The following is a 27016-nucleotide window of genomic DNA, read 5'->3' as shown; positions in this document are numbered from 1 at the left end:
GGCTCAAGGGGGACACTCCACAGATGTCCTGGTTCTCTCTGTGCGGCTCTCTCCTCTCTGATACCCTGCCCCACGTGCTCTCGCTGCCTTGGTCTCTCCAGACTCTCAGCTCTATCTCCTCTACCCAGGGGCCTGCCAGGCTCTGCCTCAGTTTCCCCTCCTTGCACTGCAGCCTAGAAGCACGCTGTGGCAATCAGAGGTCTCACCTCACTTGTTTTCTGTCTCTCAGGGATTGCTGTGCTGTGTTGCAGTGTCTGGAGAACCATTCTTTCATATCTGTGTCTGTGTATATTTATGTCTGTATGTACACATATACATTCATACTTTTTTGTTTAGTTGGTTTTTTTTTTAAGTTGTTTTTTTTGTGTGTATATGAGGAAGATTGGCCCTGAGCTAACATCTGCCAATCCTCTTCTCTTTTTGCTGAGGAAGACTGACCCTGGGCTAACATCCATGCCCATCTTCCTCCACTTTATATGGGACGCCGCCACAGCATGGCTTGACAAGCGGTGTGTCAGTGCACGCCCGGGATCCGAACCGGGGACCCCCGGGCCACCGCCGCGGAGCACGACCACTTAACCACTTGCACCACCGGGCCGGCCCCTTAAGTTGTTTTTTTAGTGGGACAGTAAATCCACAATCCGATCGCTTTACTCTCTCTCAGCAGGAAGCTCAAGTCCTCAAACGACCTTTTTGAAAGTATAGGGTCCCTTCTCCATCCCACTCAGCACCGCAGGGTGGCCAGCAGAGGTCAGTGGCAAGGTAGCTGCTTAAGCTGGGAATCTGGGCTCTGCTGTCCCCCAACCTGCTTGGTGCTGGACCTCGCACGGGTCATTTTCTCTCTCTGGCCTCAGTCTTCCCGTCTGTGTAAGCGAAGCAATTGGCCTGTCACCCCGAGCCCCTCTGCCTTGGGTCTGGTCTCTGCAGGCTCAGTGTGTTCGCACACCAGAACTTCATATCAGGGGGAGGAGACAGTTAATTCTTCTGGCTCGGCCTTGTGAAGATCTGGTGTGAAGCTGTGTGCATGTGGGGGCATTAAACCACCCACACATCCACCTTTGTGAGGCCCTCCTGTAGAAAAGGCCCGTGGAAACCCTGTGTGACCCACGGCTACTCAGAACCCCTACGTGACCCAGCCAGGGGTGCTTTCTGTCCTCAGAGCCCGTGCAGGAAGGGAGGCCAGACCAAGCCCCTGCCCAGGTGCCCCTGGCCAGGCTCCACCCTTGGGACAACTCCACCCACCAGGTACAGAGAGAGGTCCCCTGGGGGGAGGGCACAAGAGTGGGGTCCAGGGGAGGCACTGGCAGGTTATTAGACCCCAGTCCCCCCTCAGCTGCCGGGGCAATCAGGTGCTGGGGCCTGCCTCTCCTGGAGCCTGTGCCCAGGGTGTCTCTGCTGTGGCTCCTGGGCTGGGGGGGGCACTCCCTGTCATGGGCATCACCCACTCTTCCAATTAACATCTGCCCAGGCCCCTTCCTCCCACCCCGGGTGGTAGGTGAGGGCAGGCATTTCAACAGGCTGCTTCGGGCAGGGCTGGCTGCTGCCACCCAGGTTACACACTTCAGGGCAGGTGGCCCTGCCTTTCCTGGACCCTCTAGAGCACAAACAAGTGCCTGGCCTGGGCACAAGGCCAAGATGATGAGGACCCCCCACTGCCCTCTGGAGCTCACAGTCGGAAGGGGGGTACCCCCCTCCGGGAAGGGGGACACAACATGGGGATGCGTGGGGCAGGCAGTCCGGTAGGGCTTCCTGGAGACAGCGGCCTCCTCCCCGGGACTGGCGCCCCTTCCATCGAGCGAGGCCGGTCCTAAGAGCGGCCTGGAAGCTCGGCTGTGGTAATGCAGCCCGGTGGGTATGCCCCGCCCCGGTGGAGCCCCGAGGGGGTCCCAGAGCACCAGGCCCGGGGCCTTCATCCGGTTCACGCTCCAGACGCTCGAGCAGAGCCTGCGGGAGAAGGAGCTGCGCGCGCAGCACCAGGCCAGGCTGCTGCGCCTGCGCGAGAAGGCGCTCGAGGAGAAGATGCGCGCCGAGCTGGCCTGGCTGGAGCATCAGCGAGGGTGAGCGCATGCGCGCCGCGCCGGCCCCGCCCCGCTCAGGCCCCGCCCCGCGGCCGTCCTGCTCCGGGGCCGGGTTCTGACAGCCTGGGCCGGAACGCATTGTGCTCACCCAAGTAGTGATGGGTGTTTGCAGAAAGTTAGATAAAGCAGTAAAGTACCAGAAAATAAGTACATAATATTAAAGCCAGCCTAGTCCCACCTCTCCGAGATCATCTCGGCCTGTTTTCCAGTCTGTCTGCCCAGCTCTGGTTAAAACCTTTCCGTGTCCCTGCGTCACCGCTGCAGCATCCAGGGCGCCCAGCGCAGGGAGACCTTACAGATCCCTTAGCCTGCCCCGTAGCTGGACCTTCCCATTGCTTCCAACTTTGTGTCACTAGAAGTGAACGTCCGAGACGTAATTTCCTTAAGGTAAATTCCCAGAGGTGGAATTGCCGTGTCAGCGAGAGTGCATTCTTTTCAAGCTTCTTGATATTCCTGTACTGGCCTCCAAAAAGGTTGTTCCAGTTAAGATCCTCACCTGCAGTTTACGAGCCTGCCAGGCTGTGGGTGTTCTGTTCCATGATGGCCCCCACCTCCCCCTCCCCAGAGGGCCCCCAGGCTGAGCGGGGGCTCCAGGGTTGGGGGTGGTGCCCCCCCTTCGTCTCTCAGGCCCAAAAGTGGTCATTGGGCGAGAGAGGGATTCCCCCAGCCTGCCCATGCGTGGCCACCTCCTCCCAGTGCCTGCTGCAGGATGAGGGTGTCCCGGGTCCACTGGGCCGCCAAACAGATGTCTGTGGTTTTTCACATCCACTTGCTGGACTCGAGGTCGCTGTCGATCCTGCCTCTTTCTCCAGGTGTCTGGGCAGCAAAGGGGATGACGCTGCGCTGGTGGCCTTGGTGGAGAAGCAACAGCAGGCCCTCAGCACCCTTGAGCAGGAGCAGGTAAGGGCCGGCTTGACCCCAGTCGGTGGGTGGGCAGCCGACACCAAGGTGGTCCTGCCGCCCACCTGCTGGGAACGTGACCATCACACACCATAGCTCGAGAATTCCCGAGCCCTCGCCACCCTCTAGAGCCCCTCAGGACCCTGCAGTGCGCGGGGAGCATCCAGTGGCCCACGGGGGCAGTGTGTCCTGGATGGAGTGCAGCCCTGTTGTCCTGGCTCCTGTGGCCTCTGCAGAGTGGCTTGGCCTCTCAGAGCCTCGTTGAATGGGAGAATGACAGCAGTGTGTGTTTCTCGGGGTTGCGGAAGAATTGAGTGCAGCCAGCACTGGCCGGAGTGAGTGTGCATGACCTCGGAGGGGATTCCCAGCTCCTCCGAGCCCAATTTCCTCATCTGGAAAATGGGGTCAGGGCTGCTGGGCTGGTGTCCTCTCATCTCAGTCCCCTGACACGCTGTGGGGTGAGGGCTAGTGTTAACACCCTTTATACAGAGGAAGAAACCGAGGCCCAGGGAGTGGGGGGCTTGCCTTGCTTGGGGACCCTCAGCCGGGAGTGAGGGGCCGTGCTGGACTTTGGGTTGACGGAAAGCCCAGGCTCCTAACCTCCACCCTGGATGGACTGTGTGGACTGGGGAGGTAGGGTGGCAGGCCTGGGGCATTCCAGGCAGAGGGGCAATGGGAGGAGACCCAGGCTGAGATCCGTGTTCTCCAGGGCGTGCCCTGAGGACATGCCCAGACCAGTGAACTGTGCAGAGGGCTTAGAAGGGGGTCCAGTTATCAAAAGCAGTGAAGGTGGCTGAGGGAACAGGCTCTCGGGGGGGCTGCCGCAGTCTCCTACCTGCGAGCAAGCCCTGGCGAGAGGGTCTGGAGCTGGCCAGGGGCGGGAACGAGCACCGGCGCCTGGGGTCCTGTGTTGCAGGTGGAGACACTGTGGCGGAGACTGGGGCCTGGGGTGAGGGAGCCAGCTCTGCGGAGCCTCAGTGTCCTTGTCGGACCTATGAAGGCTGCCACCTCCTGGGGTGGATGTGCAAAGACCCGAGCGGAGCGTGTGCTCCGGCTAGGTGGCTCTGCCGAGGGGTGTGCCGTTGAACGCAGTAGAGGACAGTCGGGGGCCATTTAACAAAGGGACGAGTTCCAGGGGGCTAGGACAGCGCGCAGAACCTGGAGAGAGGGAGCTCTGCCTGGAGAGGGCAGGGGTGTGGCCAGCCTGTGCCAGCCCCACTGTGGGGGTCCCGGGGATGAGCGCTCCACCTTCCCTCCTGCCTCCTGCTGGAGCCTCCTGTTGGCCAAACCCAAGTGGAGCCAAAGTGCGTGGGGGCTCGTGGGCACGCAGGGTGAGAAGCGCAGGGGCATCTGGATGGGCAGAGGGGGCCCACACAGTGCCAGGGCCAGCTGTCCCCCCAGACACCCCACGCCCCGTCCATCGTGTGATTTCTCTCCAGTGTGTGCCTCTGTGCGGGGTGGGGTTGGGCTGACGTTTCTCCTCTGGCTGGGCTCCTCAGAGGGAAATCCAGTACCTGAGGGACGTTCACTTGTTCTTGCACCAGGAGAGGAAACTGCTCCTGCGGCATCAGAGGGATCTCCTCTCCACGCAGGGGTCCGTGGCTTCCCTGCAGCAGGAGCTTCTGGCCCGGACTAGGCCACCTCAGGTGGGCACCCTCACCTGGGCTGGCAGCTTGGGCAGCAGCCAGGAAACACTGTCACCTGGCTGCTTCATGGGCGTGTGCAAGTCCCTGTAAAAACACCTGTGACCCAGGGTGGAAAGGGACTCTGGAGGGGTACAGATGGAGGGCAGGAGGGGCGGCCACCTGCTGGGCGGCCAAGGAGGTTTCCTGGTCAAGGTGGCTCTGGCTGGGCCCTGGAGGAGGAGCCAGACCCCCAGTGGTGGTGGAAGGTGCTCCAGGCCTGGAGGTGGAGCTGGGGAGCCCAGTGGGAAGGAGGGCGGTAAGGCTAGAGCTGAGGGGCCAGAGCATGTTGGGGGCAGTGGTGGAGAAAGGGTCCCTGCAGGGCCAGTGGGGGCCGGGGCAGGAAGGAGAGGATGGCCAGGGCCTCCTTGCAGAGGCCAGCCCTTGGGGGACCCCAAGCAGCAAGGGCATCCTTGCTCCAGCTCTCCATCCCGCCCGCCGGCGCATGAAGGAAGCTGTGTGGATGCTGGGTGGGGCAGCTGTCCCCTGCCTAAGTGTCTCGTCTGTGAGTTGGGGTGCCCATGGTCTCACCTGGGGAGTGAGGCTGGAATGACCTGGGTTCTATGAAGCACCTGGTGTAGGTGAGCAGTCACCCTGTGAGATGACCACCAGGGCCTGTGCTGCCTGCCCCAGGCCCACCTGCGGGAGAGGGGACCCACGGCTGCCCCATGCCAGAGCACAGCCTTGGGTGCGGGCCAGCGACTCCCTGCTCTGGCCTTGTGTCTGCGCCTGTCGGGGCACTGTTAGCACCAGGGTTCAGGGCTCCTGCGCACTAGGACCACCTGATGCAGCCCGGCGCCCGCTTGCGGGAGCACACCTTACACCCCGCCACCCACCGCCCGCAGTGGCTGCCACATGAAGCCTGCCACCGTTTTCCTGAGGAGATGGACAGGAGGTGCCCACGCCAGCTCACCCTGTGCTGTTTCTCATAGAGCTCCAGCCCTGAAGTCGAGGCTGCCTGGGCAGAGGGCTCTGAGACAAGCCAGCAGCTGGAGGGGCCTGCGCAGGGCTCCTCGTGCCCCCCGACACCACACAGGCCTGGCAGCCCCACGAGCCACGCCCCATGGGGAAGTCCCGAGAGCCCACGAGGCCCACAGTGAGTGGTCACGGGGTGGCCCTAGCTGGTGGTCACCATTAAAGCCTTTCCTGTGCTCGGCAGCCGGGGTGTTTGTGGCTGCTGGGCCCTGCGTCACCCGGCCCTGCCAAGGGGGGTTTTGGGGGCACTGGGGGGACCCTGCTCTGGCTGGCTAGCCCATGGGGTGTGGGCAGAGACCAGAGCTGCCCTGGCCCAGTGGAAGGAGCACAGGCACGTGCTGGCGAGTCCCCAGCTGGGCTGCTGGCCGGGGTGTGGCCCTATGGGGTCCTCCCCACTCTGAGCTGGTTTCCTCATCCGCTAAATGGGAACAGGGGTGCCCCCATCCCCGGGCTGCTGTGGGGTGCAGTGAGACAGAGCAGGCAGATGGCCCTGGCTTGAGGGCAGCAGGCAGCACGTGTGTGGCCACCCAGCTACCGGGCGCCCCGCTCCGAGACTGGCACGGGGCTGTTGTGCCAGTCCTGGCCGCTCAGCCTCCTCCTGCGGGCCTGGCCATGTGGCCACTCGCCTTGGTTTGCAGCAAAAGGGCCTCTCGTGGCAGATGAGAGGGCTTGGCCCCGGCTGAGTCACGAGGCGGGGGCGGGGGTGAGCGGGGAGGACCAGTACCACCTGACCCGGAGCCTTGCTGTGGGAACCAGCCGAGCTGCTTTTCCCATCAAGAGCTTCCTGAGCTCCCTGCACTGGGCGCGCCTCCTTCACTTCCGTCTCCATTAAAATAAACGGCCCCATAGGCGGAGGCCACCAGCCTTGTCCCCAAGGGCTGGCTGCCCGCCAGACTCTAACCGCAGCACCCCAGAAGCAGGAACCTGGGGAGGTGAGGATGCAGGAGGCACCCCCACCCCTGGGAAGGGGCCTGCCCCCCAGGAGCAGCCTGCTCAGGGACCCCTGCCTGCCCATGGGGGCTCCGTCACTGTCCAGCAGCCCTCTTCCAGGGTGGCGAGGCCTGTGTGCATGCCTCCCCCAGGGAAGGGAGTCCTCGCCCACTCGCCCGCTGGGCCCTGAGCTCCCCTTGGCTTCCCTCCACGCGCGCTTTTCCAATAAAACTCGGCACGGACTGATTGATAACTCACACCGCTATTGATCGCCAGTCCCAGGTCTTTGAAAAGGCTTCCAGGCTGATGCCCTCTCTTGTTTGTTTGTAGGGCTGGGGCGGGCGGGGCCCTTAGCCCATGTGATTGGCAGGCCTGGACCCCGAGGTCGGGGGGTCGGCCGTCCTCTTGGGGGTACATGGCTGGGTGGGGTCTCCTTTGCTTTTCTGATCACACCAATGGTGCGTAGTCACTGTTGGGAAGTTAGAAAACAGAGAACAGCTGTGTATATACAAGGAGATACTCCAGATCTCCTTGACCCCACCCCTGAAAGAATGACTTGTAATGTTTTGCTGGAGGTCATGCCACTCAGAGAAATAGGTGAGTTTCATTCTTCTGTTTGTTCAAGAGAAGCTCAGCGGAGCTCAGAGCGGGTCAGGGCCCCGGGTGCATCCATGAACTCGTGCCTGTGGGGCCCCTCCTCGTGCTCAGCCCCCCAGGGTGCCTGGGCTCCTGACCAGAGACCCCGGGTGCAGGGATGGTTTTCGGGAGGGACGATAAGCCTTTCAAAGGGCGTGGGGTGGAGCCTCCCATTCCTTTCTGTCAGCCTGGTTCTGCCCCCGTGGCAGTTCCGAGGGTGGGTGACAGGCGCGAGGCACAGCCCACTTGCTCTGTCCTCACGTCCTTGCTCCAGGGGCCGTGTGGGGCCTGCATCCAGGACACAGGCGCCCACCAGGTCGTGCCCCAGCAAAGTCAGAGCTCTGGCCCCTGAGTCGCCTCCTCCTTCAGAGGTTTCTAGGCTCTAAGGATGGCCCTCTGACCCCACTCCCTGTCCACACCCCTGACATGAGTGTGAATTAGGGGGAGACGCTCAGGGCCACCCTGGGGGGAGCAGCAAGCTGTGCCCAGTTGTAGCGAGTTCCTGGGGAGAAAGGGAACAGAAGTAATGCCAAGCTGCACGAGAGAGAGCGGCGGAATGTTCTAGAGCAGGCCTCCCTGCAGGCACTGACCTTAAACCCAGAAGGAGTCAGGAGACTGGCAGCCTCGCTCCACTAGCCGCTGCCTTGAGGCTGCACCGGGGGCGCTTTTTTGCTGCTCGGCCGTGTGCCCAGAGCAGGGCAGCGGGCCTAGGTGTGTGGCGTCCAGACCTCTGACCCGCATGCCTCCCGGAGCTCAGGGGGGCCCAGCGCACACAGGTGCTGCCCCACGGACCAGCAGTCCGTTTCCGTGCCGAAGTCTTGATGGAGCACGTACGGTGCCTCGCTCTGTGCTGGGGGACAGGTGGACGTCACCCTGCCACCACGCCCCAGTGCTGTGTCCGCCCCGTGTCACCCCCAGCAATGGCCTCATCTGGGGGCAATGGGCCCTGTTTGAAAAGCTGCTGGGCAGGGAGGGGCCAGGACCTGTCTTCCTTCACCCGTGTGCTGACCACTTGGCCACCAACCTCAGCTGTCCGCAGGAGGTGACGCGTGTTGTTCCACTTGTGGAGTGTTCTGGTCAGGGCTGGTCACCCTGGGAGGGAGTGGCCTGGGCAGGCAGTCACTGCCACTCTGCACTGCCTTGCAGCCTTCTCACTGGGCAGCAGGACGGGACACCCCCCGGGGCAACTTTGGCAGCAGACTGTCACCTACAGCCTCCGAGGCCGGCACGGGGAGAGGACACTCCCAAGGCTGGCAGCTGGCCTGACGCTGGAGGCGGGCTGGTGGAGAGCCACAGCCATATGGGCCAAGGTAACTAGACAGGGCAGTGGCAGTGGCAGCCCGAGGACAGACGGTCACTCCCTCGGTGGGCCCCAGCAACTTGGGGCAGCACCAGGCTCGGGGTCAGACAGACCTTCGTCCCAGTGAGCCTCGCCTGAGCCGTGTTGCGGGGGCGTCCCCCTCCTCTCTATCCCTCTCTCTGAGTGGGCAGCGGGCCCGCCTGCAGGAGGGCCTCCCGCACACATCTTATCTGTAAGCGGATAAGAACGGACATGTGAGCGGTGAGTTGCAGAGGGGGCTCCAGGGCTGTGCTCATGAATTCTTCCAGCCTCCCAGTGTCACCCCGGGACATATCTTGTAACCCAAGGGTGCCCTGAAACACGGTCTGGGAAGCACTGGGTGGAGTGTTGAGGGGTCTGTGGAAACAGACCCCCTGGGCCTGCAGCCATGTCTCTGGTCACCGGTATCTGAGGGTAGAGGGGGCGGAAGGGTTGCCGGGGGGGACAGGTGGGTTTTATGACAAAGGAGAGGATGGTGTAGAGGAGGGGTTAGGAGGGGTCCCAGGGAACAGGGAGCCTGGGGTGCACGGAGGACTGGGCTCCAAAGAAGGAGGGGCAGGAGGACAGGAGCATCTTCCAGAACCTTCCTCAGGGACTAGCTCTGCTTCCTCAGCAGTTCTATGGGCTCCCCCGAGCTCTGGAGGCCCCTCCTTGAGTTCTGGGGGCTCTCCCCGTGTTCTGGGGACTGTCCCCAAGCTCTGGGGAGCTCTTCCCAAGGACAGGTAGAAGCCAAAATATTTGGGTCTGTGTGTCTTTCAGAGCCTGGGGAGCAGCCTTGTGTCCCCCTACCCAGCCTTCAGCAGGTGACCTCCCTGGATGTTGGACGGCCCCTCGGCCCAGCCTCACCTGTATGCAAACCCCAAGAAAGACCTTCCCCCCATTTGCCCATTTAGGGGCCCCCTCCCCGCGTTCTGCCATGTGTGACTGATCTTGGTTGGGGCCCCGGCGCCAGCATGCCCTTAGGTGTGCTGGTGGGGGTCCCCGTCAGTCCCCATCCTTGGTGCCCTCTCCCAAGTGGCTCCTGCAGGACGAGCATCTTTCTTTCCCTCTTGTAGACGCAGATGGGCGAGGTGGAGGGGTGTGTCTCTGCAGCTCAGCTCTGGTTCCAGCAGGCGAAGGAGCCGCCCCCGGATAAGTCCCCTGGGAACGGTAGGGGGCTCCCCTGCGTGGGCCTTGCCAGAAGCTCCTCCACCTGCCGTGGGTCCCCTCCTAGGCTGTGCCAGCCGCTGGACCAGAACAGGGAGGCCCGGGAGGAAAACCACACTAACCCCAGCACAGGGGGAGATCCGCCTGCTCCGTGTCTCATGGGCGACGCGGCAGCTCAGCCATAATTGCTCTGATTGTTCCAGTCACACTTTGTTGATCTGGAACAGATCTTTGAGTGACTTGGAAACCAGCGTTGTCATAAATGTCTTCTGTAGCTGACGAGGGGTTGTTACACGCACTGAATTCCGGGGCAGGAGGAGACTCATTCGCTGTGGGAGACAGCAGGCTGGACAGCCAGGGGGTCACGTGGCCCCCGCCTTGTCTCAGTGCCCGGATGCCATCTCGGAGCTCGCCCTCCAGCCTGTGGTGTAGGTGAAGGGTTAGAGCCGCTCCAGGCCCTCGGGGCTGCCGGGAGAGCTTGTGACCGGGCGGTCTAGAGTATGCACTGGGTCTGTCTGACCAGGCGCTGGCTGCTTTCTACTCAGGACACTGTGCCTACAGGGGCTCCCTGGGTGAAGCCCCATCATGGTCCTCGGGAAGCCAGGGGTCCTTCCACGTGGCCTACCACTGGCTGTGGATGAGAGCCCATGTTGGCAGAGGTTCCACAAATCTGGGCTTTAGCCAGATAGCTCTGATCCCTTCAGGCCAGCGGCCTTAGGACCGTGCTAGACCCCTGGGCCTGCTGTCCCAACACCTGCCAGGTCCCAGGGTGGAATGAAGGGGTAGGAAGATGACCCACGGACATGGAAGTCTCCAGGAGCTTCTCGGTGGAGGCCCTGCTGTAGCCCCCTTCTCCCCTCCGTGTCCCCACTTGGCTGATCTTCAGCTGTGCTGTGGGTGACCTTGACGTGTCCAAGGCCTGCTCCTACCGCCCTTCCTCGCCCCCTCCCCGCCAGCGTCCAAGCAGGCAGAGCCTGGAGCTCCACAGCGCAGCCCCTGGAGAGTCCCTGTGGGGCAGGAGAACAGTTATGGCAAAGGGTTTGCAAGTCACAAGGGGGGGTTTTTCCCCAAAACTAAAATAAAGAGGTCCCTAAATTTTAAACAATTTTTCTAAAAGGTTTTTCTGGGACTTCATACCAGTAACTATCCAACAACAGGGTAATTTTAGGGGCAGATAGCCACATATTTTTCTGTCCTTGCACTAACCAACTACTGCAAATAAGTGTTGCAGCTGGTTTGAATTTTAAGATTTTTTTCACATGGCTTCAGAATTCCTGGGCACCATGCCCTCCGTGTCCTGCTTCCTGCACCCGTTGGCTCTGACAGTCCCTTTGCCTCACAGGAGACCCCCAGACCAACCCCAGCCCCTCGTCAGCAGAGGAGAAGACCCGGCTTCTGATGGAAAGCCATGCACGGAGCTTCCAGGGCCGGAGCCCCCACTCCCTGGCCGGAGAGGGTCCCTGCAGCCCCCGGGAAGCCAGCGTGAGTGGGCTTGGCCCTGTGCTTTCTGCAGGCTGAGTGGGGGTCTGGCCTTGCCTTGTCGGGCCCTGCCTGTGGCTCTGGGTAGGGGATCCCCTTGTCCATCAGATGGGGTGTTGATGGGTCTTTGAAATTGCCCAGGAGGAGGGGTGTCTGGTGAGTGGGGGTCTCCATGGACCTCTTAGGGGGATGGTCGTTGTTACCCTGGTCACAGAGCCCAGGGGTTTTATCCACAGCTGAGAGAGGTGGGCCGATGCCCTGGCAGAGTGGCCACGCCCTGACTGTGCTGTTTCTCCGCAGTGTTTCCAGCAGGTGGTTGGAGGCAGCACGAGCCAAGCGGGATCGGAATTGGGGCTGGGTTTTGCCGGCAGCCCCACAGGGGAGCCCCACGAGACGGAAAGCTGGTCAGGGGAGCGGAGGTGTGGGGCCTGGGAGGGCTGCCTGGGTGGTGGGACCCTGGGGCCTGGAGACAGTTCAGCCAGCACTCCCTGACCTCTCCCTGAAAGACCCTCACTCTCTCCTGGGGCCCCTCGTCCTGGCCTAGCTGTGCACCCCCGAGCTCTCCTGAGTCTGACCCCCCTTTGGCAATAAAGATGTCACCCAGTGAATCGGCCCAGGATCCAGCGATGGGGGCAGCAGGAGGGGTCCCTCCAGGGAACACGGGCCTCTGAGCCTCTCAGATGGTGATCCCCCCAGTTGCCTGATTCAGTGGGGACCCCCTAAAGACAGGCCCCTCACCCCAACCCGGGGAGCCCTGTGCTCTGAGGGTCACCTCCCTTTGGGGGCAGGTGACTGGCAGGCATGTTTTTCAAGCTTGTTGGGTAGTTGAAGGCACCCTGCGGAGACCCTGAGTCCTGGGGAGGAGGCTGGGAGGATGGGGCTCCCTCCCGGGGGCACCCCCGGACTTCCTGAATGTGCTTGCAGGATAGAGACCTGTTGGCAGGAGGACCCCCATGACCCCTTCTCCTGGCAGGAAGCTGCCCAGCTGACCGCCTCTCCAGGTGATTCCCTGCCCCCCTCAAGGGCCCCCTGCTTTGCACAAGGACCATCGAGTCCCCATTTAAGGGTCATGCAAGACCAGCTTCTAAATCAGAGCCAGCCTGCTCCCGCAGCCACTCCGTGTCCCCTCACATCCCAGGGTCCCCAGCGGCAGGTGCATGACAGCAGGTAGACTCCCTGTCTGAACCGTCACATCTAACAGAAAGAAGACAAGGCCAAGCCAGCCACTCAGTCTCTGAACAGCAGCTGCGGTTCTGAGGCCAGATCCCTGGGCCTCGGAAATGTCCGCCCAGACGTGCTTCACTGACATGTCGGGTGGATGGGGCTGAGATGACCGCGTAGAATTGAAGGGGCCCCACGCTGACACCGTAGGCGCGCCCTCTGCCTCTGTCTGGGGTTTTCTTCCACTGGCGTAGGGGCTGGGAGTGTGGGCTGCCGCCCCTCCCAGCATTGGGGGGACGTCCTCAGGGACGGCAGTGTTGTCCTCAAACTCCCCTCTCTCTGCAGCTCCTGCAGCAGCTGAGGAGATGGCGCCATGCGCCCAGCACAAGGGCAGCCCCCTGCCCTGGCTCACAGCCCCCTTGGACCTGGGCCCCGCGTCCGAGTCTGCTCCCGGGACCTGCTCGGGGTCTTCGGCCTCGTCCTCTGGGAGCGGCCTGTCGTGTCCCTCTCTCCAGGAGTTTCAGAAAGCCTCTGCCATCCTGGTCCAGCTTTCCCAGAGCTCCATCTCCCTGTCGGACTGGGAAGCCGGGGACACCCCGGATGCAGACTGCGGCTGGTCTGGGGAGTTATCTGCGGGAGACTCCTGGGGGTGCCCCCAGGGCGGAGGGCAGGTGACCTGGGAGAGGCCGGAGGGCAGCAGGGCCGGTCCCCTGCGCAGCTCCTCCCCTGTGTCAGGAGGCCCAGAACCAGTGCGAGGCCTTCTGCGGGCGGGCTGGCCACTGCCTCTCCCCGATGCCCCCTCTCCGAGGTCAGGGTCGGAGCTGTCAGTGGCGTCCAGTGAGGTCCGGGACGAAGAGAATCTGCCAGAGCCTGGCGCTGGTGCCGAGATAGCCTCAGGGTGCTCCTTGCCTGCAGGAGGCTCCTCCGACCTGGAAAGCAGCGAGGCACCTGGAGGGGCACTTCCTTCCTGGGACCCTGGGGAGGGACAGGAAGCTTCTGGAGCCAGTGGGAGCCTGACCAGTGGATCAAGTACAGGAAAAGCCAAGTGGACGTCCCCTAAGGCTGCCTGCATGGCATTTCCATGCCAAGCCTCTTCCTCCAGTGACGTAGACCCTTCCCTTTCCATTCCCTTGAGGACCTTGGCATCTGAAGGGGTGGATTTCAGCAAAGGAGGAGAGACTGGGCCTCCGCAGGCCTTGGCTGGCTGCCCAGAGGGGCCCCAGGATGCTGACCTGAGTTCATCCACCGACAGGAAACCCCTACAGGCCTCACCTGAGCCTGAGGTCCCTGTGAGCCCGCAGGCTCCTCCTGGGGACCCCAGTGGGCTGGCAGCTCCAGCAGCTAAGAGCCGGGTGCCTGGGTGTGGGGGCAGCGGAAGCCCCTCTGTCCCGGAGGAAGCCCACTCCCCCCTGGCTGGCTGTGTCTTGCCTGAGATCCTGTCCCCTGTCGATGAGGTGCTGTCCTGTGGCAGTGCCACCCTCTCTTCCTCCACCCACTGGGACGCCCACCTCCCTCCCCTGCCTCACATCTTCCCAGCAGACAGTGAGGCCGACGCCGACAGCCTCCACTCAGAGGACTTCCCTGCCCCGCCCGAAGACGCCACATGTCCAGGGGGCTGGCTGGGCCCCCAGGGGGAGGACGCCTCCCTTAACGCTGGCAAGTTGCCCTCCTTGTCCGGGGAGGGCCTGCCCGAGGCACTGTCCCCGGGGCCCCAGGAGTCGAGGCTCTGCCTGGGGGCAGCTGGACAGGGCAGAAGCCTTGGGGATGAATTGGGTAAATCATGTTCTGTTGTGGGGGACCAGGCTGTGGGCGGCCAGTGGTCTGAGCCAGTCAGCTGACCAGGGTCCTCCATGTGCAGGGGGACAGGCGATGCCCCAGGGGGACTCCCAAGGCTGTCAGCGCAGTCCCCAACCCTGTCCAGAGTGGCCTGGATGGTGGGGGAGGGGCTGCCAATGCTGTTGGCGGCAGGTGACACAGGGCTGTCTGGCACTGGGCGGGGGGACCCTGCTCCCTCTCTGGGTGCAGGCCTCTGCGTGGATCTCCTGGGTGTGGAGAGAGCCGAGGTGGTGGATTTGGTCTCCACCCAGCTCACCAGAAGGATCCTGTGCGATTCACTAGCTGTGCTGTCAGAGCTGGCCCAGCCGGGCAGCCCACCGACAGAGGAGCTGGCGGGTGCCAGCCGTGTTCCCGAGGCTCACACAGCAGCCACTGGGCAGTCTTGGGGAAGACAGGACTTCTGAGGAGATGGTGGAGGGCCTACGGTGATGCACAGACCTGTGTCATCGTCTGAGATATCGTTGTAGGATTGTGCGTGCGTGCGTGCGGGAGGCTTTGGGAAGCCCGGACTTGGCCAGGGCAGAGCCGCTGTGCGGAATCGCCACCCCGAGGCTGGCTGTGCAGATGGTCATCTGAATCAGGGCCAAAGACTAGACGGTGACTCCTTGCCATCAACTGCAGATGGGCTCCGTCTGTGTTTTTCTGGGCATTGGGTCCACTGTTTCCATCAGGGTCCTGAGGAGGTCCCTGATAGAAGAGACTAAGAGGCAGGAAGGTATAGGGTTGTGTGGGGCGTGTCGGGAGGCTGGCTGGCCAAGAGAAGGCGTGGAGCTCAGGGACTTGAGGGAGAACAGTCCCGGGGAGCCGGGAGGGGGAGCCGCTCCCGAGGACAAACTTGGCAGCGGGCCGCAGAGACCACCTGCCAGGACAGCTGCCAGTAGCAAAGCCAAGAGAGGAAGAAAGAGCGGCTTTGGGGAGACACAGAAGCAAGGGGTTGAGGTGGGCTGGGGGTCACGTCCACACTGACGTGCGTCTCAGCTTTCCTGGGAAATCATTCGTGGCGATATTACTGCTTTTGACTTCTGAGGGCCGAGGGCCTAGGTGCCTTCCCTGTGTCCAGCCAACTACCTGTGGCGAGGTGATGGGTGTGTGTGCCCGAGTTGTAGATTAGAGGAAGTGGCAACTCAAGGCTGAAGGTCACTTTACCCGTGGCCAGCCCACTTTCAGGCCTGTCCTCTGGGGTGGGTGGGCCAAGGCCTCCCCGAATGTGCTCAGGACTCCTTCTGGAAGAAACGAGCCCATTTCCTCGCGGGCAGTCCATTATCGAATGAGCCCCCTAACACGGCGTGGACCCAGTGTTTTCAAAGGTGTTAAAGGTGGGCTCTTGTGGCGATGTGCTTCTGCAAGGAAGTCCTGAGGACCCCACAGGCCCTCCAGGTTTTCTTCTTTACCCGAGTGTCTGCTTGTCTCAGCATCGGTGCTCAGGCGAGAGTCCAGGAAATTAATGTTGACTCAAGCATAAAGAGGGTTTCCTGTGGGGAGAGAAGTCAGGAGAAGATGAACCGTGGGAAGGAAACAGGACCAGCCAGCGTGCAGGCCCTTGGGGACGGGGTCTCAGCAGGTTGGGGGCAGGGCGGCCCTGGGGCCAAGTCAGTGGAACGGGCACGGGCGCAGGCCTGAAAGGCAGGCCACTGCAGCAGTGACCTCTGCCCATAGGCGCCACCACCACAAGCCATTGGTGGGCTCTGACCGGTCCCTGCAGCCCAGCCCTCCCCCAGGGCTGTGCTGTAGCCATCGCCACTATCCTGGCCGAAGCCGCAGAACACCAGTGTCCAGACTAGGACGACGGTGGATCCTCAAGTCCTGTCTGCCAGGTCCCCGAGGTTTGTCTCAGGGCCACAGTGTGGGGCCTGAGCTACATCTTCCCCAGTAAGATCAGAATGCTGGTGAGTGTGTGTTGGTTCCCACGTGAGAGCACACGTGAGCTTGGGCTCAAAGGAATTCACTAGAAACTATGGTAACACTCTTAATGTACGTGGCTTCCCACAACACAAGCGTCCTGATGAGGGGTGTGTCATTTCAATATTTTCAGTATTTTTGTCCTGAATCGTATCATCTGTGCACTTGGAGAAGTGGCTTTTAAATGAGCCCAGCAGTCACTTTTTTGTAAAGGGAAGCAGCTTTCAAATCTAGCTCCTAACGTGGTTAGGATTTCTTGAGATGGGCTCACTTGTACTGTGACTGGACCTCTGAGAAGTTTCTTTCCACGTCCTGCAGCCGTCTCTCTCCCTACTGTCTGTCTATTATCTGTCTATCAATCATCCATCTAGCAATCGTCTGTCTGTATCATCTATCATCATTTACCTATCATCTATCATCTGTTTATCTATCCATCCGTCTATCATCTATCTACCACGTATCTATCCATCCGTCTTTTTCCAATTCTCCTCCTGAATTGGAAAACCTCTGCTTGCTGGGGAGTCCAGAACCAGGTGGGCAGTGTGTTGGCCTCAGAAACCTCTGTCCTGGTGCTGATCCCTCCAGGACGCGGCTTCCCCTGTCTGGGCCCCAGGCTCCCCAGCTTTAGGAGAGGAGCTTGTTCACTTGACCGCACTGATGGACCTTTGGGGAAACAGACTTGCACGCACCTGTGGTTCACAGTGGGAGACGCCTGCAAAGCGGGCCTGGCAGAGCCCCGAGGTGCTGCCTGTGCCCTGTCCCCTGGAGCTCTGGTGAGGGACCCCTCAGGCCCCTTAGATCACTGCAGGGCCCCCTGCATCGAGGTGGGAGCCCCCTCCAGACAGCCCTTCCCCAGGCCTCGGCCCCTGGGGCGGCCGCTCCGGTCCAGGTGGACCAGCCTGCCGGGCCGAACTTGGTCACATGCCAGCTCTTGTGGGTGGGTTCATGGTCTAGGGAAGCACCAGCTAAGATAATTCATGTTGATTCCACACTCAGCCTTTCCCAAGCCCACCCCAGAGAGCAGAAGAGGTTTGGATCCATGGGGGAAAATGTGTTCATCCTCTGTGTGCACAATTTCAAAACAGATTTTGAGCTACAGCTTTCTTATTGATTCCTTTCTAGTTTTCTGAACAAATTAGTCTGTAATTTTTTATTTTTTTCTATTTATTGCTGACCCTTTTGGATTTATGAGGCCAAGTGAGAGGAATTATGTATTTTACACACACAGGTTTGGCACGGTAATAAATCTCCCACATCGAAACCCTGCAGATTTGCCTCAAATTCTATAGCCTCCCGTCTGGTGGCTGTGGGGTGGGCGCTGACGGCTCAGTGTGATGCTGTGGTTGCACTTGCAGCTGGAATGAGGGCCTCCCGAAATGACCTTCCTGGGTGCCGGGCAGGCACGTGGAGCGGCTGGAGTCATTTTTCAGCCTGTGGCCCCGCACCCGGGAAGGGAGATTGGTCGAGGAGAAGTAATGAAAATCCTGGCCACGCCTTCTGATGACAGCTGGATCCGAGAGAAGCTGAGGCTATAAAATGATCGGCTGGAAGAGAAAAAGTATGTCCACCGAAGGTGTCAGACACGTTTAATCTCAGCCAACGTCACGTGCAGAGCTGAGGGCTTTGGCATTCAGATACAATGACGGGGGGCCAGACTTCAATATCAAGATGACTCCCCTCCGGGGTCTTGTCACTTGCCTCAGCTTCAATCCCTAGTAACCTCTGGGGCCAATAAATCTTGATACCAGCCTCCAGAGAAGTCGTTATCTTTCATAGAAAATCATTATTTCTCAGTTAAACCCCACATTTAATTTTCCTGTGATCTGTCTCTCGGCTTCCCCATTTAACCGCTCCCTCCTGCATAAAATGCCCATGAACACACCTCCAGCACTTTAAATCCCAAATTGTCAGACGAGCTTAGAGTCCTTTTACAGCCACTCTCAAAGCACAAATGAAGGCCGTGAGGGCCGGTCACTCCCAGGAACACAGCAGCGTCCGTTGAGACGGCGCCCTCCGTGCTGGGGCACCTGGCTCCTGTGGGGCGGGAGATGAGCGAGCAGGCCTGCCCTCCAGGTGGAGCTGGGTCCCCACTGGCTCAGGGTCTCCTGCCGCCAGGGACAGGGCTGTCCGGTGAGTGCCCAGACAAAACCAGGCTCGGGAAGTTAGTCCCGTTCCACACTGGCTCCCCAGGCAGCATTGAGGTTCCAGAAGAATGTCTGCAAGCTGCACATCTGTCCCCACAGCCCCTTGTCCTATCCGCCCACCCTATGCCAGCCGTCACACACCAAAACGCCATTCTTGGTGTTTGTGCCCCACCCAGCGTCTCCTGTGCCCCCAGCAGAGGCCCCTCCCTAATGCCCCATGAGCACAGCTGGGAGCAGGTGGTGGTGTTTGCAAAACTTGACTGCAGGCTCGGGGGACAGGACAGGATCCCACACAGACGCACACACACACAGACACACACACACAGCTGGCCCTGCCCCAGGGGCTCCCTGCGGCCCTCCCGCTGCCTCCTGCTCACCTGTAGGGGCCCTTTTCCCTCAGGCCGTGTCCATCCAGGTTGTGACATGACAGCACAGGCATTTAGTGATGCTAAGAGCCCGCATCCTAAGTCCTGCTCCACCTCTTCCTTACGGCAGGGCCGCCGTCCCCATGCCTCATGCCCAGAATCACTGCCCTCCTCATAGTGTCATTGTGAGGACACAGAGGATTGTCCCCACCAGGCTCCGTCTCTGGCACATGGCGAGTACTCAGGAATAACCCTTCTTGTAAGCTTTCCAGAGAACGGGTGGCGTTCCTAAGCAGCTGAGCCCGAATTCGGTACGCCAACCGAAGGGTGTGACACGGAAGGTAGTGCCCGCTTTGGAGCCAGGGCTGCAGCTGGAGTGTGTCTGCCCCCATCTTCCTTCTCCCTGAGCAGAACCTGTCCCATCTGGGGGGTGTCAGAGAAGGGACAGCCAGCCTTGGCCTCCAGGGCTCACGTCCATCCGGCTGGCACAAGCTGGCATGACCGGGGATGACCACATGCCAAAAGGCAGGAGCCCAGGGCTGGGAAGGGGGTTCTGCCTTGTCCCGGACACAGGCTTCAGAACAGGCCCCCTGGGTGTTGGGGGTACCCAGGTTTGAGACCCCTCTGTCACATACATGCCATGTGCCCGTAAGCACGGTACTGGCCCGATGCCCTCAGTTTCCCCAACAGGAAACCAGTGCCTCATTTCACCAGCTCTAAGATGCAGGTCTTCCCACATTCTGACCCCTTTGAAATCAGAGTGCATCTTTCTCTCTGAGGCCTCTGAAAACTGTCTCTGGCAACGTGTTTTCTTCCTCAGTAGCACGTACACGAAGGTTTTTCTCGCAATCCCCCGGGTCTAGGCACCCATGCAGTGCAGGCACCTCCCTGGCAGGTGGAGGAGGAGATCTAAGGAGGTCACCGGGTGGGGCACAGGGCTTCCAGCCAGGCCTGGCTGATCAGTGGAAGCGAGAATCTTGCATCGTCTTGTTTCTCGGATTCTAAGATAGACACACCTCCCCTCCTCCCGTTTCAATGCTTCTGAATTGGGCTGCATTTTACAATTGGCGCTTTTCCTAAGAACTTTTTATTAAATCGATTGTGTGCGGTGGGGCCAGTGGCATTTGGATTTGAGAAACTGCGGTGGCGTTTTTGGGGTGCCGCCTCTCCATGCTGGGCTAAGCTTGGTTCCATTGGTGGTTCAATTTCACGGAGCAGGTTTGGGGTGGGGTGTTACCCTGCCATGCTGAATGTGCTCCCCCAAGTTGGGCTTCCTTCCCCCATGTGGTGGGGGCAGGTCCCCGAGACTAGGAGAGACACCGTGCTGCTATTTGCAATCCCTTCTAGCCCCTGAGGATACCGGGTGAGGGGAGGGGATTTGCACAACAGGAAAGGAGGGACTCAGCCCTGGGACCGTTGCCAGTAGAGCAGGTGACCGGCCACCTGAGGGCTGAGGAGGGGCCAGGAGAACCCTAATGGCGTTCAGTGGGGCCAGCACACACACCCACCGGCTGCCCCAAGAGCAGGGTCCCAGAGACCTCCCCTCCAACCCCCTAGCGCCTGGATGAGCTGCAGTGACAGTGGGACTTGAACCTGGAGTGGGGGAGGGGCATGGTCCCTGCAAGTGGCTTTGGGTGTCTGCTGTGGGCTGAAGTGTGTCCCCCCAAAATTCATATGTAGCAGCCCTAGCCCCCAACGTGATGGTGTTAAGAGATACCTTTGGGAGGTGCTTAGGGTCTGGTGAGGTCCTGAGGTGGGGCCCCATGATGAGATTAGTGCCCTTAAGAGAAGAGACACCAGAGAGCTCCCCGTCCCTCTCGCCGTGAGCTTGCACAGAGGGAAGGCCATGGGAGCACACAGCCAGAAGGCGGCGGCCATCTGCAAGCCAGGAAGAGGGCCCTCGCCAGAAAGTGACCATGCTGGCACCCCAATCTCGGCTGTCCGGCCTCCAGAACTGTGAGAAGCAAACATGTGCTGTTTAAGCCGCCGGGTCTGTGGTGTTTCGCTGTGGCAGCCTGGGCAGACTGAGACCATGCTCTGACCATCAGCAAGAGTGAAGCAGGTGTGTGTGCGTGGTCTGCAGGAACCTTTCCAGCAGCCCAGCCTTGACTGGATGACCAGATTCTGGTCTGTTTGCTCAACAGTTGTCACGTGACTTTGTGGCCATGCCCCTCCAGGCTGAGGCCAACACTCTACCTGTGGTCAGTGGCTTTGGGGGCAGGGGCCATGTGAGGCTGAGATGAGCCTGGGCTCCACCCCAAGGGCAGCAGGAGCACCATGCTGGTGGGTTCAGAAGGGCGGGCTGGAGGGGGGGCTCCCTAGGAGAGAGAAGGAGGGGGGCTGGGCTGGGCAAGCGTGGGGGCGCGGGGGCCTCTCTCTGTCCCTTGTCCCTTCCAGCCTCAGGTCCTGCCGGCAGGCTGGATTTCCTCTTCCCTCCTACTCCTCGCATCCCCGACCCCACCCTGGAAGTCCTCCATCCCGCCACGCCCCCGGCCTGCAGCCCCCACCCGGTCTCTTTGCTCTCCTTGCTCTCCTTTTCAGCAGAACTCCTGGGAAGACTCCCGGGTCCCCACTGCCTCTTCTTCTTCTCCTCCATTCTTTCTGAAAACACTTCAGTCCCCCCATCCACCCAGACCGCTGTTGTCCCGCCACCAGTGAGTCCCCTCCCCAGATCCAGGGGTCAGTTGGTTCTCATTCTTGATTTTCCGTCTGGTCTTGCACATTCTTCCTGGACTCCTGCCTCCACACTCTCTGTTCCCCGCCTGCCTCACCGTTGCTCCTTCTGATTCCCTCATCGGCCTCAGCCCTGCGGCTGCAGGCCCGGGGCTCAGCGTGTGGCCGGCCCTCTCCTGTCCTTGCTGTGCCCCGTGGGGACCCCGACCAGCCCCAAGGTGCCCTCTGAGCTGCAGACTCACACAGCCAACCGGTGTCCTGACACCTCCCTCAGATGTTGAAAAGACCTCTGGACTTCATCAGGTCCAAAGCAGGCTCTTCATTTCCCCTCTCACCCCGAAAATTGCTCTCCCGCTCCTCCCTGCAGTCCTCTACCTCAGCCCAGGGCAACTTCAGCCTTCCGGTGGCTTTGGCCAAAACCCTGCTGGCAGATGTGATCCCCCCTTGTCTCACACCCTGGATTTGATCCCCCGTCCTACCTTCAACACGTACCCCGAGTCTGACCCTTCTCACCTGCACTGCTACCCACCCCTCACCTGAGTGCCACCATCTCTTTGAGGGTCTCCTGCTTCCACCCTGCCCCTTCCACACAGCAGCCAGCAGGGCAGAACCACATCCCCACTCAACACCCTCCCGTGGCCACCACCACATTCAGAGGCAGGGCACTAGTCTGCAGCCTGGCTGGTGAGGCCCCACGCGGGCTCGCTCTTGGCTGCTTCTCTGCTCCCCTCTCTTGCCCTGGCTCACCCTGCTCCAGCCCCGCTGGCCTCCTTGCTGTTCTTCCAACGTGCTCGACCCCTTCTACCTCAGAGCCTTTACACATGCAGTTCCTCTGCCTGGTCTGCTTGCCTTTTTTCACACCTCCTTCTCCACCCATGGTCACCTTCTCAGAGAGGCCTCCCTGGCCCCCCTGGGTAGAACAGCCCCCTCCCCCTGCCCTGCTTTACTGCTTTTTATAGCATTTATCTCCGTCTTACTTATTTACTTGTTTGGGGTGTCTCTCCTGGAAGGCAGACCCAGTGGCACCAGGGCTTGGTTTTATTCCTGCTTGGTCTCCAGGGCTTGGCTTGGAGCAGAAGCCCAGTGAATGTTAGTGAAGGAAGGCAGGGGCCGGCCCCGTGGCTTAGTGGTTAAGTGCGCGTGCTCCGCTACTGGCGGCCCGGGTTCGGATCCCAGGTGCGCCCACCGACGCACCGCTTCTCCAGCCATGCTGAGGCCAAGTCCCACATACAGCAACTAGAAGGATGTGCAACTATTACATACAACTATCTACTGGGGCTTTGGGGGAAAAAAAAAAAGGAGGATTGTCAATAGATGTTAGCTCAGAGTCGGTCTTGCTCAGCAAAAAGAGGAGGATTAGCATGGATGTTAGCTCAGGGCTGATCTTCCTCACAAAAAAAAAAAAAAAGGAAGGGGGGAACAGTGAACTGGGAGAGGTGGGACACGGGGAGGGCACCAGGGTCTCGGCCAGGGGCCCTTTGGTTTGGATCATCTTATCCAGGGTGTTCTGACCTTTGTCAACAACAAAACCCTCTTCTCAAACAGTCTTACGCAGCCCCCTGGAATGTGAGCAGCGAGATGATTGCACTGGTATACAGTAGTCCCCCTTATCTGTGGTTTCGCTTTCCGCTGGTTCAGTTACCCGCGTTCAACCGCAGTCTGAAAATAACGCTGTCATTCCCCTTTCATCTCATCACATGGGCATTGTATCATCTCACATCATCACAAGAAGAAAGGTGAGTACAGTACAATAAGACATTTTGAGAGAGAGAGAGAGAGAGACCACATTCATATGACTTTTATGACAGTGTATTGTTATAATTGTTCTATTTTACTATTAGTTACTGTTGTTAATCTCTTACTGTGCCTAGTTTATAAGTTAAACTTTTATCATAGATATGTATGTATAGGAAAAAACACAGTATACAGAGGGTTTGGTACTACCCAGCATTTCAGGCATCCACGTGGGGTCTTGGAACGTATCCCCCGCGATTATGGGGGGACGACTGTAAATGTAGTTTAAGTTTAAATCGTATCGTCTACTTATTGAAGAGTTAATCACCCACAGGAGCAAGGCGGCCTGGAATGTAAGAATGTGAATTTCCAGGACAATGGATGACCCTTGCTGACTCATATCGCTCTATGATCCACTTCCTTCCTTTCTTGTTTTGGTCACACAGTTCAGAGAAAATCTTGATATGCATAACAATTAGGAAGAGCAATTAGAAAACCAGGTCTCCTGTTGACTTAAGCAAATAAGTCCAATGAACCTTTATTTCCTAGGTTTGCAGAGAAATCAGCTGTGGTCGACTCGAAAGTCCTAAAATTCAGCACCTAACACATCTGAGTTTGCATGCACGTTTTGCTACATTTTCCAAGAGTTACAATCTATTAAGAAGTAAAGGTCAGGTGGCAGATCCTCTGAAGCTCCAGGTGGGGTTGCCAAATAAAACACAGGATGCCAGTTAAATGTGAACTTCAGATAAGCAGCGGATCATTTTTAAGTCTAAGTATATCCCGTTAAATTTGCATTTCAGATACGGGACATACCGGGACATACTTAAACTTAATGACAATTTGATGCTTATCTGAAATTCACTTTTTTTTTGGTGGGGAAGATTAGCCCTGAGCTGACATCCGTTGCCAAGCCTCGTCGTTTGCTGAGGAAGATTGGCCCTGGGCTAACATCTGTACTCATCTTCCTCTACTTTATATGTGGGACGCCTGCCACAGCATGGCTTGACAAGCAGTGTGTACATCTGTGCCAGGGATCCGAACCTGTGAACCCGGGGGCCGCCCAAGCGGAGAGCACGAACTTAACCACTAGGCCACCCCGCCGGCCCCTGAAATTCACATTTAAGTGGGCGTCCTGTATTTTCATATGGTTAACCCGGCGACCCTGCCCCAGATTCCGATGGGGGTCGTCGGAGGTGGCGAAGGGGTGGGGCCAGGGCCTGGAGGGGCGGGGCCGGGGTTCAGGGGCGGGGCCTGGAGGGCGCCTGTGGGCGGGGTCGGAGGCTTGCGCCGGCGCTCGGGGCGGGGCCAGGCGCGCGCGGCGCACGTGACGGCGGTTGCCAGGGTGAAAGGTCAGGCGCGCCGCGGCACTCCCAACATGGCGGCGGCCGGGGAGGCGGCGGAGGTGCCGGCGCGCAGCCCGGGGGCCCCGGCGGGGACGGCGGCCCGAGCCCGGCACCCGCCCCGGCGCGGCCCGCGCGGCTGCCCCCGCTGCTCGTGCTGTTGGCGGCGGCGGCGGGGCCGGGCGCGGGCGGGGCGGCGCGGCTGTACCGCGCGGGCGAGGACGCCGTGTGGGTGCTGGACAGCGGCAGCGTGCGCGGGGCCACGGCCAACAGCTCGGCCGCGTGGCTCGTGCAGTTCTATTCCTCGTGGTGCGGCCACTGCATCGGCTACGCGCCCACCTGGCGGGCCCTGGCCGGGGATGTGCGAGGTGAGGCGCGCCCCCGCGCGGGACTCCGACCCCGGCCGGCGGGGCCTGACCCTGCGGCCCGCGGGACTCGCCCTCCTGCTCGCTGCGCCTCCCGGGCCCTTTTCCCCCTGCCCTACAGAGCCACCCCGCTTCGGCCACCGCTGGCCTGCGCTCCGGATGTCCCCCGTGTGAACCCCGTGAGATCCTGGGAATGTGTCTCAAGTCGGAATGACAAGAACTCTTCTTCCCCGGCCCTCACTCCACAGTGGGGGACAGGGGAACCCTCCCAGGATTGCCCAGCTTTCCAGACACCTAGTTTCCAGCCCCCAAGAGCTTTATTAACCCCCTGGGGACTTTATCCTAGCTGTTTCCTGTGCACAGCCCATCCTGAGTATTCCGTTTCAGTGCCGGGAGTCCCCATTCTTTGAGGATCCCCATTCCTATCCCAAGCCCCTTTCCCTTTAAGTCCTTCTTTTTCATCCTCTTGTGTTGTGCATGGTTGACCATATGGTGGGTACTCCAAGTGAGCCCCTAACTTAGACTTGCAAACACTCTGCGGACTTCTCTATAGAAGCAAAAAACGACCTTCAGAGCATTTCGCTGGGAGGTTCCTCGTTCGTAGATGCGCAGCCTTTGATAAATGTGTCATCCACCACACCACTGGGCGTGTTCCCACGCTTCGTTGTTGTTTGGCACTTCAGTCATGCTGCAGACTGCTCATCAGTCACCAAGTTATGCACCTGCTCTAAAGGCAGAGTTGGAGCGGAAGGGAGCATTTGCAGCATCCTTCCTGCAAGCTGGCCCTGCTTTAAAATGGAAGGTAAATTGTTCTGAAGTAGGAGCTGGTCCCCAGCAAGAGCAGGGTTTGGCAGGACTCCTGCCGATGTTGAGCAAACCTCTAATTGTATGTTTCAGTGGGCAGGAGGGTAACAAATTGCTGAGCTTTCTTCCTGCACCTTTGTCTTTAAGTCTTATATCCAACCCTGTTATAGTTGTCTCATATCTAAACAGGTTCAGAAAGACACTTTTTAAAAGTCCAAATAGAGTTTGGTGGGTAGTTATAAATGATTGTCTTTCAGATGCCTTCTTGTCTTACCTCGAGGTGTTGGGCCTTTTGATTCTAAAGGGTTTGTTCTTTGATCTAATGTTTCCTTAAGTCCCTAGTGTTCGGCCCTGGTCAGAACTGAGATCAGAGACTAAGAAGTAGACAGACCACGGCTTAGTAGGTTTTTTTTTTAAGCCTTTGCTTTGAGAACAAACAACCACTTTAATAATACAGAGAACGTTTCGGTTCTCGTTTGTTACTTGGTGGCAGAAACACAGATATGTAAATTAAAATGCAAGTAGCTCTGGCAAGACATTTGTCACCTATTTTGTGCATATTTTGATTCTTTCCAGTTTAGTATCTGAAATATAAAAATCACAAACCAGATTCAAATATTGCAAACTATTCCGTAGTTGAGCCAGCCTTGGCAGTTGTCCCTGGAACTTGGAAGGAGGTTATTTCTGAAAGGGAAGATAGTGAAATCCATTCCTAATGGTGTAATTAACTTAACTATTAGCTAAATAAGGCTATCTTAAAAGGGTTGGATGTTGTCCAAGTCAAGGCAGGAAGAACAGGCCTGAGATGAGGGAGATATGGCTGAAAGTGAAAGACAGGTGAGGCCCGAAAGACAGGGGGGCCAGGAGCAGGGGACAGGGGAGGAGGGGCTGCCCGTGCCCAGGCAGAGGGCCCCCAGAGCCAAATTGCCAGCAGCACTGCCCGAGCGCCAGCTCCGCCTGGAGGCAGAGCCCTTGGCACTGGGGAGTGTCCCACTCGGGGTCCCCAAAGTGAGGTCACCTGAGGACTTGTTAGAAATATGTGTCATCGGCCCCAACCCAGCCTGGTGGGTCAGAAACTGGGCGTGAGGCTCAGCATCCTGTCAGCACAAGCCCCGAAGTTGGAGGATCACTGTTCAGGGACAGTAAGCCCACAAGACACCTGCAAGAAAGGGAAGTGTGGCGTGTGACCCCCTCGTGGTTGTCCACCACACGCGGGGGCTCCTCACTTAACCATTTGCCTCCCACGTGTTGACCACAGCACCCTTCTATGCCTCATTTCAGTGAACTCCCCGTAGAATGTGTTGGGAAGAACCACCCTCACCCTCACCCTGGATGTCGGCGGCAGTCCACTCTGCTCAGCGCCGTGCTCCCCACCGTGGGCCGTCCCACAGGGGAGCGGGTGCCCATTGCCCACATGGTCTAGTCTCGGTGCACTCAAAACTCCCATTGGCACCACTCTGGTCCCAGTCGGTCGCCTGTGAATTGGGCTGTCCACTGAGTCACCCGGGGCACGCAGACCTTGGACTA

The 27016-nt window shown here is 59.5% G+C and overlaps 2 protein-coding genes across 2 annotated transcripts in view; both read left to right on the top strand.

The window, feature by feature from the left end:
- The window catches only part of CCDC187 (coiled-coil domain containing 187), a 57647-nt gene extending 39894 nt beyond the window's left edge, over positions 1-17753 (top strand). Inside the window, 13 exon segments of the mRNA XM_087419607.1 lie at positions 1160-1739; positions 1839-2057; positions 2891-2978; positions 4478-4624; positions 5593-5756; positions 8348-8511; positions 8686-8755; positions 9157-9388; positions 9596-9689; positions 11029-11168; positions 11466-11584; positions 12090-12166; positions 12672-17753. Coding sequence (XP_087275733.1) covers positions 1160-1739; positions 1839-2057; positions 2891-2978; positions 4478-4624; positions 5593-5756; positions 8348-8511; positions 8686-8755; positions 9157-9388; positions 9596-9689; positions 11029-11168; positions 11466-11584; positions 12090-12166; positions 12672-14566 — 3989 coding nt within the window. The 3' untranslated portion in view covers positions 14567-17753.
- A 6602-nt stretch (positions 17754-24355) lies between these two features.
- Positions 24356-27016, top strand: part of QSOX2 (quiescin sulfhydryl oxidase 2) — a 37094-nt gene continuing 34433 nt past the window's right edge. The window contains 2 exon segments of the mRNA XM_014781976.2: positions 24356-24440; positions 24443-24688. Of these exon segments, the coding sequence (XP_014637462.2) occupies positions 24356-24440; positions 24443-24688 (331 nt within the window).

The sequence above is a fragment of the Ceratotherium simum genome, chromosome 29 (assembly GCF_057802395.1).
Source record: "Ceratotherium simum simum isolate JZ-2026a chromosome 29, ASM5780239v1, whole genome shotgun sequence".
NCBI lineage: Eukaryota > Metazoa > Chordata > Mammalia > Perissodactyla > Rhinocerotidae > Ceratotherium > Ceratotherium simum.
The sequence above is the reverse complement of the archived record's forward strand: the minus strand, read 5'-3'. Positions and strand labels throughout refer to the sequence as shown.